General features: G+C 35.9%; 1 protein-coding gene across 17 annotated transcripts in view; it reads right to left on the bottom strand.

Moving 5' to 3' along the window:
- Positions 1-16,395, bottom strand: part of FUT9 (fucosyltransferase 9) — a 104,355-nt gene that overhangs the window by 56,018 nt on the left and 31,942 nt on the right. For 5 of the 17 annotated variants that reach the window (XM_085574865.1, XM_085574853.1, XM_085574854.1 and 2 more), the window contains exon 2: positions 14-108. The exons of 11 other annotated variants lie outside the window; for them this stretch is intronic. Coding sequence is in view for 2 of the 6 variants with exons in the window: in XM_085574850.1 (XP_085430976.1) it covers positions 14-108 (95 nt within the window). In the remaining 4 variants the exon portion in view is untranslated. Of the gene's footprint in view, positions 1-13; positions 16,393-16,395 lie in introns of those variants that run through there. One more of the 17 variants, XM_085574857.1, reaches the window with a different exon arrangement.

The raw sequence follows: 16,395 nt of genomic DNA, 5'->3' as shown, positions 1-16,395 counted from the left end.
TGAATTTATTCACCTGCTCAGTGAATCCCAGGTGTGCAGTGAGTGCCTGATCTCTGTCCCAGCCTTTCTGTGGACCTGCCTCAAAAGTTTGGTTCCAGCAAGTAAGACCTGTTAATTGAAATAACACTGTTAAATAATCTGAGAGCAAATTCTCATTTTTTTTAAAGGTCCATAATTCTACTTCATCATTAAGTCAAATTCTGGACCACAATATGTCACAGGGACTGAGCAATTTACTGAGCACCTAATTAGTGAGTGTAAATATTCTTGAGTGCCTCAATAATGAGTATAAACAAGTAAAGGTGTATCTAGAAAGAGGTTCAATTTAAAATGAGGTTTATGAATTTAATATTGGTCTCTTGGCCAATTTACATATGGGTAATTCCTATCTATATTGCTTTTGCAGTTCAGCTGGAAAAGATAGGTTTCTTTTTTCACCTTTTAACACCTCTAGTTTGCAGCCATGTGTCATCTATCTGTTGCTGCATTTGGACTCCAAAATGATCTTTTATTTTTGTGGCTTCGTTTAACTTACTGCTCATTAAATAAGGTGCCACTCCTTCATCTTCAATTCACATCTGTAAATTTATTCACATTTATGTTCTTTACTTATTAGGGCTATTCATTCATAAGAGTAAAATTACAAAAATAACCTTTGTAATGTAAAGCACCTACAGATTAATGTTCATTCTATAGCTAGGCAATCTCTTGCCTCTTTTTAACCAGTGTTATAGGGCTTAGAGAAAGATTCTATAAACTCACTCTTTTTTTTTTTTTTTTAATAATATATATGATTTTCTCAGTTAGGTGTTTTGTCCCGATCTCACAGAGACTTGTTTAAGCCTCAAAACATAAAAACATAAAGCCTCAAGACTTTTCATAATGTTTCTAAGCAGCAATGGTAATGCCAGTCTGGGAATCTCAGGATTGTTCTCACTATATTATCACTATATTATATCTTGTGTAACCACTCAGAAGTCTGCTAAGTTAGTATAGAAACATCAGAGCCTTGCTGATTTATGTCTTTCTTTTTTTTTTTTTTTTTTTTTTTAAGGTGAGGGGAGAAGAAAACCTCTTTAGACTTTTAATTTTGGACCAAAATCAAAATCCTATAGCCTAACAGACACTAAGCTAAATGCCTACTAAATTCTGGGCATTGGATGAAATATCAGATATTACTTCCATTTGGCTGAGAATACAAAATATATGTTTTGAACTTAAAAGAAGAGGAGTTCCTTTATAATGTGTATTATTAGAAATTATTTTAGACTTGTTGTCAAACAGGCTCACTTAACTATTCAAAAAGCCTTGCAGTTTTCATTCTGCATCAAGAGAAATGGCTTGAACACCGAAAGGGTCAGGCAGAGAGGGAAGTGCATTAGTTGAACATGCCAAAGGGTAACCAACAGAGAGAGAAACCACTCATCCTTTAAAATTAAATTGCAGTGTGTGTGTGTGTGTGCTGTATATTCTATATTCAGTGCTATTCTTTTTACTGTTATTGAAGCTCTTTTCCAGTTCAGAGCCAACAGCTATAAGTGTAACTGATCTGGATTAATTTACACTCATTTTGTAACAGTTATTTTGACAAATGAATTTTTTGTTAAAAAAATCCATTTCAGCATATAATTATCAGCCACAACTTTCTCCTGCAATATTGCCAGTAAATTTCAAATAAACTAGATGCCTGAGAAATAAATAGAATTTAGGTTCTAAATAGTTATAATACAAGTTCTACATCTGTAAAACTGAGATCAATACTTCAGAGGCTGTGGAATGCTCTAGTTGTATGAATATGATGTGAATAAAGCTATTGCCATGACAGATGAATTAAAATGCATTATTTATGATTTCATTTCTGTCTCATTTAAATCTTTGTCTTATTCTGATGTCTAAGTTAAATTCTCCTTATTTTCCCCCTGTTACTAACTGACACAGCCTGCAGAATTGCTTTTAGGAAGGCAGATCTTTTGCTTCAGTAGACACGGTAAATTCCTAGTGTTGAAATAACCAATTTGTTTAAGAACTTCAGTTTCTGAACTGATCTCTTATGCTTGAGATATACTCTTTCTAAATGTGTGTACTGATAAAGGACATGAAAATGAAACCCAAGTACATGTGCCTGGTAGGTACCATTTATTATGAAAATGCACTTTGAGTTTGAATGTGAGATACTAGAATGTGTTCATAATTCTCCATTTTTGGGTATTTTCGGAGGCCTTGAGCTCTGTATAAATTCCACAATATTTGGATTGGTAAGTATCAGAGCTAAAGGTCATGAAGATATGAAGGTCCATGAGGTTCTGTTTCTATGCTGTGCTCTGCCATGCTGGGCTATGATGAATGCATGACTTTGTTTTGGATGCTGTCTGTTGCTAGTCCTGGTAGATAAACATGCTGTCCTTACACACTATCTCAGCAGCAGGGATGTCCAGAGGAATGAGCTCTAAATTTAGTATAGGAGATTAATGAAAGCAGCTGATGGACTGGACTAGTATTTCTTATGTTAGAATAATGTTTGTCAGTGCACATGTAAACATACATCTATGGCTTCACCAAAGTCTTATGTAAGGATACGGTAGTGTTGCAACAACTTTGAAAGACAGCTGCTGACTGTTGGGTGTGTATAAATGCTAAGTCCTAAAATAACATTAGTCAAGACTTTATGTATTTTGTCTCATTTTTTTAAAATTATGAGCTGTGACTGATCAGTAATACTTAGAATTTTGTTATCTGTGACTGAAAAATCAAAACAGCATAAAATAAATTTTTACTTCCTGTTCACAATAAAATTGGTGTAAATATTTACAGGGAGAAGAAAAAACCCTGTATTTCAAAACTAAAAAATGTTTTGCTCTTGAAACAAAGCAGGAAGCTCTTTGGAGCAGATTTGGATTCAATATTTTTATATAAGAAAATCGTGAGTTTTCAGAAGCAAAATTGGGGAAGCAAGATATTAAATATTTTTTTTTGTTTGTTTTTCAATAAGTGCTCTGCAATCTGTAATGAAAATTCTGGTCAGAGCCATGAGCATGACCAGATTCCTCCTGTGTAAATGATCTTTAACCTGGGATTGGAGAGAGCTAAGGTCAGATACTGAAGCCCAGTTCAAGTATTTGATTAAAGAAAGATGGCTGATGGCCATGAATTTAGGGTCACACTTATAGATTAAAACCCAAGCCGGAGCCTGAGGATAACTTATGCCACATGTCCATGGACAAACTTCTTTCTCGTGAAGTGGGGTAGATTTATTGATACTGCTGGCTGAATTCTATGTATTCTGCCAGTCTCCAAACCATGTTTCAACATTTCTTAGTTCCAGAGAAAATTAAGGCAGGGAACATGCTAAAAACTAACCAATGTAAGATGATGATAATGACTTGTTTGTTTAGCTAATGCTGATGTAGCCTTAGTGTCCTGCATTCCAGTCTTCCCTTCATTTTCAGGGCTATAATTTTCAGAAGTTCAGCAAAATGTAAATATTTCCACTCAATAGAAAAGGGCATGAGATGATCAGCTCAACCTTTCATTACAATCACTCTAAATCCCTGAGTACAAAGGTACTGGCAACAGAGCATCTGAAGCAGGTGAGAAGAATTGTTATGTTCATTTTGACCGCAGTAAGGTCAGTACTGAGAAAGGTCTCAGCTTAGTTTTTCACAGAAGTTATAGAGAAATCTGTAGCAAGTCATCCAACATCTATGTGACTCACCCCTCTCCTTTATTTAGTGGTCTTACTATGATGCTTTAAATAGCAGAGAATACCCCAAGGTGGTTTTCCTTTCATAATTTGCAGTGATGGTTACTCAGGCACTTGGCTAACATGGATGTTGCCTCTCTTATGCTTCCCATTCCAGAGCTTGCTTGTTGGAGCAGGGAACTCTACAGATGGCTACCCTACAGCGCTGGGAAGCAAATGCTGTTTTCTTCTTTGAGTATAAGTGTCTTAAAAACCAAGCACTTAGGACTGAAAGAACTTTAAGTTTTAAGCTTATAAGGCCTTTAAGGTTTAAAGTGATGCTTAAGTTATAAATTTTAAGCTTTTATATAGCTATATAAAATAATTATATTTTCTTTTTCTAGTTTTTCTTTTTTTTTTCTTCTGAGAGGAATTTGTTTTGATCTTTTTTACACATTCAGTAAATATGAATTTACTTTCTTACATTCAGTAAGTTAAACAAATTTCAGGCTTTAAATTTCTTGACATACTTGCTAGCAACAGCTCTCAGAAGCTATCTCTTTGATTCTACTTTTCTTCCCAAATCTTTATTGCAGATGCTAAGTATCATTACAACTGCCAGTGAAACTTAGACCAAATTCAGAATAATTAATCAGATAATATTCTCAAGCTTATTTTTTAAAATTTAGTCCTTCAGAATTTGAACTATATGGGTTCAAAATCAACCAGAACAAAGACAACATTTTTCTGTAGCTTTTTTTTTTTTCCAGTACACATTATGGAATTTACAATTAAATGAAGGCAAAATAATGGTATTCAACCTTTCATGGAGTTTTATCCATTCTTTCCATATACAAATGATGAGCTATTACTTACTGTAGCATTTTAAAGGCATATCACTCTACATAGACAGGTACAGCACAGAGGGATACAATGCTTTGTAATCCTTAGAAGAAAACCTGTCATTTTATATGATAGCTAAGCATATTAGGAATCATTTAATTTACATGCCGATACAGTGACACAAAAAAAAGCTGTAGCATTTTATCTGCACTTCTATAAATCTGAATTGTCAGTTCTTTTAAGATGGATAGGATTTTGATGGGATTGTTATAACTGTACATCATGATAAGAAACTAAACCCTTCCACAGAAATCCCATAAATATACAAGAACCTTTTACCCAGCTGTTTGAGAAACATTTTTGTAAGGTACAAAACATGAAAAGGCATCAACATAGAGGCATCATCCAGGCACTCAATTTTTGAAACAAAGTATTTGAATGAGATTGGGACAGGAAGCCTTCCCCACCCAAAACCATGATGTCACAGACAGCTATGAGATATTCCTTCCATCCTCTTGTCTCCTTTTTCTCTCAGGATCATGGAACTATTTCTATATCCATATCTATATATCTGTATCTATCTATACATAATTTATCTTCTACTAGCATCTTGTCACAGTCCTCTGCACTCAATAGGAGAAATTGATTTTCATCATGAAAACAAAATGAAGGTTCCTCATAAGTAGTATTCAGAATTTATTCATATTTTTAAGCCATGTACTTTCCTTGAACACCATGTAATACATATTTTTGACAAGAAAATTGTTTTCTAGTAAATGTCTCAAAGAAAGTTCAGTTATTTCTGAGCACACAACCTAGTGTACACAGAATAGTTAAAGAAGACAAGAGAATTCATTAGCATTCTAGTGACCTTCTAGACAGACTGCATAGGAATCCTGAAGGTTAATTTAGAGGTAAATTAATTAAGATAGCACATAATTAATAGCACAAAAGAATTAAGACAGCAAATTTTCAGGACAGTGACAGGACAAGGGACAGTGGGCACAAATTGAGACACAGGAATCTCCATCTGAATATGGCAAAAAACTTTATTTTGGGGTTGATGGAATTGCCAAAAGAAGTTATAGAGTCTCCTCTGGAATTATTCAAAATTTGTCTGGCTGTGATCCTGTGCAACCTACTTCAGCAGATGGATTGGACCAGATGATCTCCAGAAGTGCCTTCCAGCCCTAACCATTCTGCAATTCTGTCACTGTGATAATACACAATATCAGACTGTGGTCTTTCCAGAATTTTTCTGTCTGAACAAGGCATTAGTTCTTAAGTTTGTTCTTTAAAAAAAAAAAGTACTTATCTGTGTCACATTATATGCAAAATATTTAGGAAAGCAAAGAAGAATGAATTTCTAATGCACTTTCATTCTTGCTGAGTTATATCACTCAATCATCAGGTTTTTTCTGCCATCTTTTCCTTAATCATAAATAAATGCAAAGGTGTAAATGATTAATTAGTCCAAAGCTGGCCAGGGGAAGCAGGGAGAAAATACGAGAAATGCTATTCAGATGGAAAGGAGGTATTCAGGTCAGAAAAGGGGTAAAATAGAGCAGTGATGAAAATTACCGTAAGGACAGCCATTGTTTACATACGTGAAAACGCCACTCTCATTTGAGTACTTCCATCATTCCATGAAATGAAATGACATCTTAACAGAATCCATTGCATCTTATTCAGGAGAGCAAAAATGATAAATTAATTAATTTTTAAAAAGCAGAAAGCACAGCTCTGATATATTTGATTACTTTCTGTCTTAGGAGTATCTGGAGTCTCTATAGGTTGGTATTGACTAACTAGGCCAACCAGGTCACATAGTGTCTCTTTTTTTCTTTCAGCCATAAGTAATAATTGCTTTTATCCATGGCTGTGGCACTGAAACAGCCATTGATCACTTCATAGCTTTTAAGGCCAGAAGAGAACACTACACTCATTTAGTCTGACACATAATGTGACATAGGCAGTAACACTCCACCCAATGACATCCATATGAAATCCAATAGTTTATGGTTTAATACGGTACATCTCTGGAAAGAAACCCAGTATTGATTTTAAAATGTTGCATGATGGACAGAAAATCTACTACTTTCCTTCATAAAGTGGCCCAATAGCAATTTTCTCTCACTGGTAGAAACATGTCTCATATTTCCGCTCTGAATTTTTCTATCTATAAACTGTAGGCAATGAGTTTTGTTGTAGCTATAAATAACATGGCATCCATTAGCCCTCTCCTACTGCATACTTCTGGCTTAATATTATGTTATAGGTCAGTCTCTTTATTTCCTCTCCATGGATAGATTGCCTCCTTGAGTATTTGCCTCTGAGGGGCTTTTGAGTCCCATGATTCATTCTGAGTAACAGCTAGAAATTTTGTTTTCAGACTACTGCTTGAAACTGGGAACTAGAAGCCTTTCATGTATAGAGGCAATATAAGGTTTTGAGTCTTACTAACCACTTAGCTGTATATGTACAAATGATTTAAAAGAGTATCAAATAATCTTATGATGATGATGGTGGATCTTGCAATTCTATATCTTAATGTGGAAACAGCCCCTGCAGATTGGCAAATGGGACAGCACTTACAGATGGCTGGATATGAAGAAAATAAACTATATTAAAGTCATATAGTCTGAAGGGGCTTCCTTGCCAGTCTGAACTATATAACAGGCTGCAGAAAGAGAGGTTCCTAGGAGGAAAGAGGTCAGAGAGTACCAAAATACATAATGTTTTCTTGACCATAATACCTACTGCACTGGCAATATCTGTATGGAACATTGTTAGAAATGTAAAATAGATATTTTTTTTTATTTGTTAGTGTGCAGTTAGCAATGTTAGTTAGTTTGTTTCATGGGGTTGTCAGTGTTTTTATTGTTAGGTGTTACAAATTAGGTCTGAGCTTGAAATATTCTTAGGAACTCCACAGATAAATACACTGGCTAATTTTATGTCATGTTCCTCAAATGTATTGTAGAAGTCCTATTGACGAGGGCCAATGAAGTATTCTAGGTATGGAAATTAGACTATCTGAACATTCTTTTTTTAAGCAAATTTTTTTCTATTCTTTCAGAACAACCCAATTTCCAATATAAACCAGTCTTCTCCAGCATCTCAAAAACAAAGGAGACAAACTGGATTTTCTGGATTGTTCTCATGGCATAACCTAGTTTCCACAAAAGGCAATGGAAGATTTATCAATTGTTATAACGGGAGATTAAATGGCAAACTTGACAAAAACATCTAACCATAATGTTTTTGTGTCAATATTAACTCTGCCAAGTTGAGCTGTACTGAGGATCCAACCTAAAACAGCAGGATACCTGATACTGCAATTACCATCCTGCCTGTCAAAAGCCCTTCTTTTTTGACAGTAATGCCATGATTTTTTTCACTTGAAACCTCTTTAATTTGCTGTAAGAATTCATAGATGGTGTTCAAACAGTTGGTGATGGAAAAAGTTCTGAGTTTGCAATGAACATCATAAATGAAAAGTTCCTAGAACTATGAAAAACTAATTTTAGGATTTTTTAAATCTCATTTTTGCAGTATAAAGCATCTAATTTGGGCAGTAGTGCATAAACTTCTAGTCCATGGAGGCAGGTGGTAAACAATATGACTGACTTTATTGCCTTCTATAGTAAAGTGAAAGGATCTGTGGGCAAGGATAGAGCAGTGGATGACATTAGCATGGGTTTTAGCAAGGCTTTTGACTGTCTCTCATAATGCTATTGTATCCCAATAAGGACTTGTGACTGATTAGAAAATCTAAGGGTAGAAAGATGGAGGGTTAGACTGGGGGCTGGCATTTAGTTGGTCATATGCTACAGGAAGGCAAGTAACAAGTGATCATCACAGGGTCTAACTGGGTACCCCCTCCCCTCAACACTTCTATTTTTGGCCTGGAGGAGGCAATTCTCATCCTTCAACTCCCAAAGCCCAGGAAAAGCATCAGTAACTTGGAGGCAGCACAGCAAAGGCAACCAAGCTGTTCAGTGAACCGGAGTACTTGTCCTCTGAGGAGAGACTGAGGGAGTTTAGCAGGAGAAGAGGCAGCTTTGGGGAGACTGAACAGCAGCCCACTGTTAGCTACTCATGGGCATTGAGAAAGCAGAGCTGGCCCTTGCAGCTGTGAACAATCAAAGGGTGAGAGACAGTGGGCATAGCTTGAAACATGAAATGTTCAGACTAGATGTAAATAGAAACAGTGGAATAGGTTGTATGGAGAAGTTGTGCTGTCTCCATCCTTGGAGGTTTCCCAGGTCCAGCTGGGTAAAGCCCTGGACAACAGTGAGTTGGATGAGAAATGTTCTGAGGACCCTTCCATCCTTGACCCTGTGGTTTTAACTCTTCATAATAGCTAATTGCCCCATAGGGTGCCTAAACTGCTATGGAAAGAGCCTTTCTTAGATTAAGATGCCTGATTTTTAAGGTGCCAGTTGACAGGAATATCATCCTATGAGGGAAGGTAAATGGTGTAATAAATGGAGTCATAATACTAATCATAGCACAGGACTCTTAAATGACAAGCCACTTTTTAAATCTCACCCTGTAATAGTAACCAAGTATTTTCTCCTGGAGAAGCCATTTTATGTAAATTCCTGTCATAGGTATTTAGATATTTTTCTCTTTCACCCACACATTCACACACACACTAACCATGAAGCCTCATTCCAAGTAGTTTCTGAGCGGTATTTATGCAAATTTTAATAATTTCAAAGAGCAGAAGGTTACTCTAAGTCCATGTTTATGCTTGACGATGTGAGATCCAGAAGGACATTGCTGTCCTCCTTTCTATAGACACTGGACTTCATGTTTATCATGTCTTCCTTGAAAATTGTCATGTTTATCAAGTCTTCCTTGAAAATTGTCCTCCTACATCTTATTATAATCAGATGAAATAGCTAAGAACCATGGTTCTGCTGGTCATGCTTTATTCCAGCAGTGCCTATTTATCTAGTATGGTTATGCTTGCTTCCAAAGCAGTACTTGGCTTCAGGTCCAGTACCCTGTTAGATGTCTCTGATGAACGTTTGGCTTTTAGCTGCTTACAACTATGACCTATTCATTTATTAATACAATAGTAGCTAAATTACAAATGAAATGGCCTTTGGTATCATGAAAGACAAGTGTCTTAATCAACAGCAAAGTCAATAATAGTTTAAAGGTATGTAAAGTTATCATCTGGAGTACAGATATGAGAGGGGAGCTGATAGTCTGAAGGGTAAACTTAATAGCCTAGGACAAATTATACATGCCTAATTATTAGATGCTTAATTTCCTATCTCTGTTAAAATGTAGGAGCAGACATGCAGTCTGCCTGAACTTCTTTACACTCTGAAATGAGAGGGGAAGCCTGAAGAGCAGATGTCTATGAACAATATAAAATTCTTTAAAGAAAATATATGGACGTTTTATTCCTATGAATAGGAAACTATTGTATGTGCCTTAAGATTCTTATCTCCATTTAATTATTCATCAATTATAAAGCTAGTGAATTTAATTTGTAAATAATCAGTGATTATTTCATTTATATGGTTCTAGTTGCATACCTTAACAAATTTACACAGCGTTGAAGAGCTCTGTCCTCCCTTGTTTTTAACCTCCCAGTCATGCCATCTGGTTCTCTGCAATGGCTGTTGAAATCATTCCTTTTTAAGGTGACCTTGGTTTGACTTCACATGTCACATAACTGATTAAACTTAGTGGCAATTATTTTCAGATATTTTAACATACTCTGAATCCTTTCTCATGTACTTGCCAGAAATCTAATTTTAAAATAAATTTGCACATGTAACATTTTTGCTATTTGCTTTAAGTGTATAATTATAGTGGTACCACTGTGAAGACACCTTCAATGTGTCCAAAATGGGTATAAAGACCTGCTAGCAAGTGTATTCAAGATGGTAATTTGGACATCATCTTTCCAATGTACAGATGATGATGAAACAAGTACAAGAACCCATTATTTAGAATTAGGCCTGTAGCAATACATATGTTCCAATAGATAAAAGTCTTGAGTACTCTAATGTACAAAGTGCCACCCTGGTCATTTATTCTATCTTTGGATAGAATAAATGGAAATATCTTTGAATCTTTGCCATCTGATCATGCAATCCCAATTCAGCAGGCCTGTTGAATTACTGAATATCATTCAGGCATTTTGTTTCAATGATTTGATTTTGTATTGTAATTTATACTCAGAAGTTATTATAAATTAATTAAAAGACCATCTGAAACCCCTCAGGTAATTTTCAAACACAATGAGAATCTCCCTCATACGGATACTGCTGTCCCTGTCAGTCTGTGAAGATATTTTAATCAGATACATTAATTTTTTTCCACTAAAATGTAAGGGGGAAATATATGATTATGGTCTGTCCCTACTGTCAGCAATGCATAAATCTACTGGAATAAGTAGGATGCACAGAGTGTAAGTCAATGGCACAAATCCAGTATATTATTTCACTTGAAATATCGCAGGCTGTAACAAAGCAAAAAGCCATTCTGTGTAGGCTGTCATGTGTAAGAAAGCCAAGATGAAGAAAGATTTATTTAACACCTTTGGTAATTAATATACATATGTGTTATGATAGCTCATGGAAGCAGTTGGCAACAGTACCCTCTAAAATAGCAGTTCAGCTGAGATGCTCAAGGATACAGGAAACCCACTGGTGACAAAGGATGTCTGTCTGAAAGCTGCCTCTTTCTCTTCTCTGTTAGTCTTACTACTTGAGTTGTCTGTTTTATGGTTTTGTGCAAGTGAGACATACATACTTCTCCTTTTCTTGGTAATTTTGGTCTTAGATGCTCAATAGTTTTTGCATATCATTCATGGGGAGGGTCTTTTACTGCTTTGCTGCTCATGCTGACTTCTCTGTATTAATAATGAGCCATTGCAACAGGTGAGTGAGCTTTATCTTAATTTCATTTTACTATTATGGATCCAAGGTTCTAACTGACCAACAGTGGCTTTTTAAGAACTTACTGTCTTCCTATAGGTATTAGCCTACTGGTAGCTGATAACAAAAGTGAAAAGGCATTGCCCTCTGAGCTGCCACTGTCCACAACCTGTGACACTCCCATAGAAGCCACACATTTCATTTTCAAATGATATGCAGAACCACAGGGTGTCATGACCCAGAAGATAATATATATACTTCTTCTACTAGGGCATAAAAATTCTGGAGCAAATAAAAAGGGATGACTACTTCTTAAAATATGTCACCAGAAATCAGGAGACCTCACTAATCACTTCCATTTGAATTTTTCCTTCTGGTACTGTTCCATTTTCCATAGGTTTAGCCAGAAGAAGTAAGTTTTTAGGAGTGGTTCTTCTAGAGTGATGAAGGATAAGGAATCTCTAGCAGCTTTCAAAATAAGCTGGAAAGGAAGAAGTAAAATATATTTTCATTACAGAAGGTCTGTAGTTTGGGGGAAGCTCTTCATATCTTTGCAGAAAGTCATGGGTTTTTTATGTATTCCCAATACATTATAATACTTGTTGTTGAATCCTGTTCTCCTGCTATGGCTGTTGGAATGTATAATCTTGATAAAGGAGACAAAATAGAGTAAAAAATGACAAAAAACCCCTCAGTTTGCTAGTATGCTTTGCAGTTTTGTATTCTTATCTTCAAAATATTTTTATTTAGGGCAGCAATCCCAGTGTCTCCTGTTACCCACACTAAAATGTAAATGGTGGTGTTAGTGGGCTACTCTGTAGAAGTGTCACTTCTGCCTTGGGCTTTTTTATCTTCTTTTTTTTTGTTACTCTACTGAAACTGCAGAAGCTGAGTTGAGAATCAAGGAGAATAGAGGTGGGCTCACTTTCTGAAAGGTGATCACATCAACTAACACAATTTAAATGTTTGAAGGAAAAATGATTGCTGCTCAGGTTCTAGGCTTTCATATAATCTTTAAGATATGCTTGAGTATTTCTAAGGCCAAAGTATTGCAGATAGCAAGCTATTTCAGGACAGTTCCTGTGGCTGAATTCCATACTCAATGAAAATTGAAACTACTGTACTGTATACTGGATGTCAAGGTCACAACATTTTTGCTTCAATTACCCTTCAACCACTGGCTTTTAAAATTAAGAATGCAATTATCCAACACTGGTTTTGTAATCCATGTGTTTAGGATTCATGTTGGGAGGAGTGTCAAGAGTGTAAAGAATCAAAAATAAAGCAAAATAAAGTAAATATCCCATATCTAGATAGATACAAATTAAATCATTGACTAATAGATTGTTTGGAAATATTTTCCTATTTAATTTTTAAAAATATATCTCTTAAAATTATGCATAATATCTTGGTTTAGTGCCTGTCTCAACACCCACAAGAAATATTATCATGGGAGCCTTATATCCAGATTTGAGAACACAGGATTTTTTGACCAGTCAAATACAGTTGTAACCTGTTGAATATACAGCTGTTTTATCTTTTACTAAATATAAAGAAAGGCCCTACAAGATGCAATCAATCCATCATAAATGGAAGAAAAACTCAAAATAATCTCTGTTAACACACAGGAGTACTTTAAATTTGGTCTGAACTGTCAGAATCTCAAGTTTCTATTTAAGTGTCACTTGGTTTTCCTCAAATAAACAGCAGAGTGATCCTTTAAAAACACCAGCTAGAACTGCTACAATGAAGTACAATCACTTGTGTGATCATGGACAAGAGCATTTCTGTGTATGTTTGTCAAGCTTACAGCAAAATTGGCTGAGGAAGTCCGAATTCTACTGCTAATAAATATTCTCACTAGATACCCTGGAGAGAGACAAAGAAAATGAACATGGAACAGAGAAAACAACATATGAAGAGAAAAGGAAAAAAAGGAGGCCACATAAGATCACGAAGTAAGAGGTAGATTTGAAAAGGGAAACAGAAAAGGGAGGGGGATGAATACATGTTAGAAACAGGGAAGCTGTTGATAGCACCATAGAATGAGCTTGCATTCATTCTTTCTTTTTCCTCATAGGATATTTAAAGGTATGACCTATAGAATTGCAGATGAAAATACAGAGATGAATGATACATACAGCACAGCATACTTAAGCCCATAACTAATTATTATGACAGTCATTATGGGGCTCACAAGCAATTTAGAGGGATACCAACCTGCCAACAGTGAAGAAACTAAGAAAATAAAGTGCTTGAACTAGGAATTCAGTTAATTACATCTTGCAGAAGTCAAATAGATAAGAACACTTCTATTTTTAAATGCTCAAATACTTTTTTTATTATTTACTCATGAAAAACAGCACTGGAAGAAGGCAATATTTCTGGGCTGAATCAATTCAAGTACAGTTTACTTTTTTGGAGACCAGGGATGCTCCCATTATTAGCAAAATAAATTAATTTTTAAGACGCAGTTAACATTCTGTTACTCAGAGGAACTGATAGTATAATAAGGAGCTGGTAGAATACAAATCCTGTAAAGGAAAAGTTACTTTCAAAGGTTAATGGCATATAATTTGCAATAAATTTCTTTTCTTGACTGTAGCGGAAAGTCAGAATGTGCTGAACTCTCACAATACTCAGACTAAAAAACATATTCTTTTACACTTTTCTCCCTAACCTTGAAATTTCTCCATCACTTTACTCCTTTGGAGCTTATGCTCTAATGTGATATGCTGCAAAATTTGCAATAATGAATCATAATATCTATAGCAGTACTTAAAACACAGTCTCAGATTATAATCTTAAATATGCAAGTATTGGGTCATCCTAAAAGTAATTTTTATTGCTCTTTCAGAATGAGATATTAAAACAAAAAATCATAACAAAGGTTTTTCATTCTTAAAATGTACTTTCTGGCAGGGAAAGGCTCCAAGAGAAAAAGTGTCTTCACTAAAATTTAGTGAGTGGTTAATGACCCTCCATTTGAACCTCAATTTCATACACTTCAGTTCTTGCATTTAGATATTTTTTCTCCTTAACAAATCAACAAGTAATTTAGCTTCCTAAGGAATACAATATCAAAGCAATATCAGAACCAAATCCAGTAGGCTTAAAGTGAGATATGTTTGAACTTTCTGAATAATATTGGGAGTGTTTAAGCAATTATTTTGCAAAGCTTGTAGAATATCATGCTGCTAATGAAACCTTGCAGTTTCAGTGATATAACTTTGTCACTACAAACCATTTTCTTATAATTTATATTTTTTGGTTAACAAAAATGCAATGATAATTCTCAATTCTTTTCAGGCTATGTGAACACTTTTTTACTTTGCAGTAGTAATTTATAATTTTTATTCACAACACATTGTAAAGTAGACTGGGGAATAAAAAGAGAACTTTGCAGGGCTGTGAAAGAATTGTGGACGTGACTGTCCTTGTCTAATTACCCTAAACCAACCCACAGCAGAGGATCGCAGTTTAGCACGCTCCAGAGGTGTTGCAGGGTCTCCAGCCCTGTTCCTGAGCAATTATTTTGATCTCCTGGCTTGTCTTTGGCCTTGAATTGTTACCCATCTGATGCACTTAATACTGCCTGCCTTTACCCAGGGGACAGCAGGTATCAGTCTGTGCCAGCACCATTCCCCCCGGCTCTCAGGGAAGGCTCTAAACTGAATTAACTCCCACATGGAGACAATGGTTGCCTGTGACCGAGTCACAAACCTTTACAATGGAAGAATGCTCAGAGGAGATGGCTGTGGGTGATGTACTTGCAGTGCTTGGAGCAGAGGGCAGAAAGTGATAATGGCTATGGGAGAGGGAAGTGAAGCTGAGCAAGGGAATAGGACTGTGTGTTCTCAAGAGGTCCCTTCCCATCTAAAGGATTCAATGATTCTGTACAAAAAGCTGTTCAAAGTTTGCTGCAAAGCCAAAGAGAGAACTAAAACCAGAATTGACCAAGTTGCAAGAGAAGTCGAAGGTTGTTTACTTTAGCCTACAGTTTTGTACAAAACTTTGCTCTCAGAATTCCACCTTTGACATAAATAACATATAATGATAAATAGTGATTTAACTCTAATGGAAAAGTAAACTTAAGTCTAAAATTTGTGCCTCAATTCATGCAATAAAAGTGACAGTTATAACATTTTACATACTCAAAGCTTAATTTGCTGCTTTTCAAAGAGAAGCATTAATTTTGTGGTGCTTGAAATTACTTGATTAAATCCTGGAACCACTGAAGTCTGTGTAAGGTTAGCCACTGGCAGAGTTTTGCATAATTTACTCTCTGCAAGAGAGTAAATAATTTACTCCCTAAGAGTCATTGAACATATTTCTTGGAATTCCTATAGTGCATCTGCAAATGTTGTAATGAATCAATTCCTCCCATTCCCATCAACTTTCAAGTTGTCTTATTAGTGTGTGCATCATACCTAGCTGACAGTGTGCTTGCTGATCTACTCTTTCTTTCCCATAGCCTCAGAAAAGTTCAGGTGCAGTCTGTACAAACTCCTGGGTCACCATTAGCACCACGATATTGAGTAATTAACTGAACACACAGCTTACAGAACTCAGAAGGGAAAAGAAGCACTGCATCAACAGAAACAAATGGGCACTGGAAACCCAACATAAAATTCTGCAATTCTGACCTAGGAAACAGAGGTGGGTTCCTAAACTCTGCAATCAAAAGAGTAAGTCTGTATTCCCAGCAGGCTGCAGACTGTGCAGAAATGCTCAGAGAAGCATGCTTAGATGCACGCTTTGGACCTGTCCACATGAAACTGCTGTCCAGTTCTGGCCACAGCTCATGGTCTAAGCTACTCCTACACAATGAGATACTGAACAACTTGCAGTGGAACCCACATTAGAAGTTAAATTCTATTCAAGATGACAACATGTGAGCAAGTGACAGGAGAAGTAGAAAACTAGGAGAGTTTGGATTCACTCCTGGTAAGATGTGATATGCCT

Source organism: Lonchura striata, chromosome 3 (assembly GCF_050655825.1).
Source record: "Lonchura striata isolate lonStrDom1 chromosome 3, ASM5065582v1, whole genome shotgun sequence".
NCBI classification, from domain to species: domain Eukaryota; kingdom Metazoa; phylum Chordata; class Aves; order Passeriformes; family Estrildidae; genus Lonchura; species Lonchura striata.
Note: the sequence above shows the minus strand (reverse complement) of the source record. Positions and strands in the feature narration are given on the sequence as shown.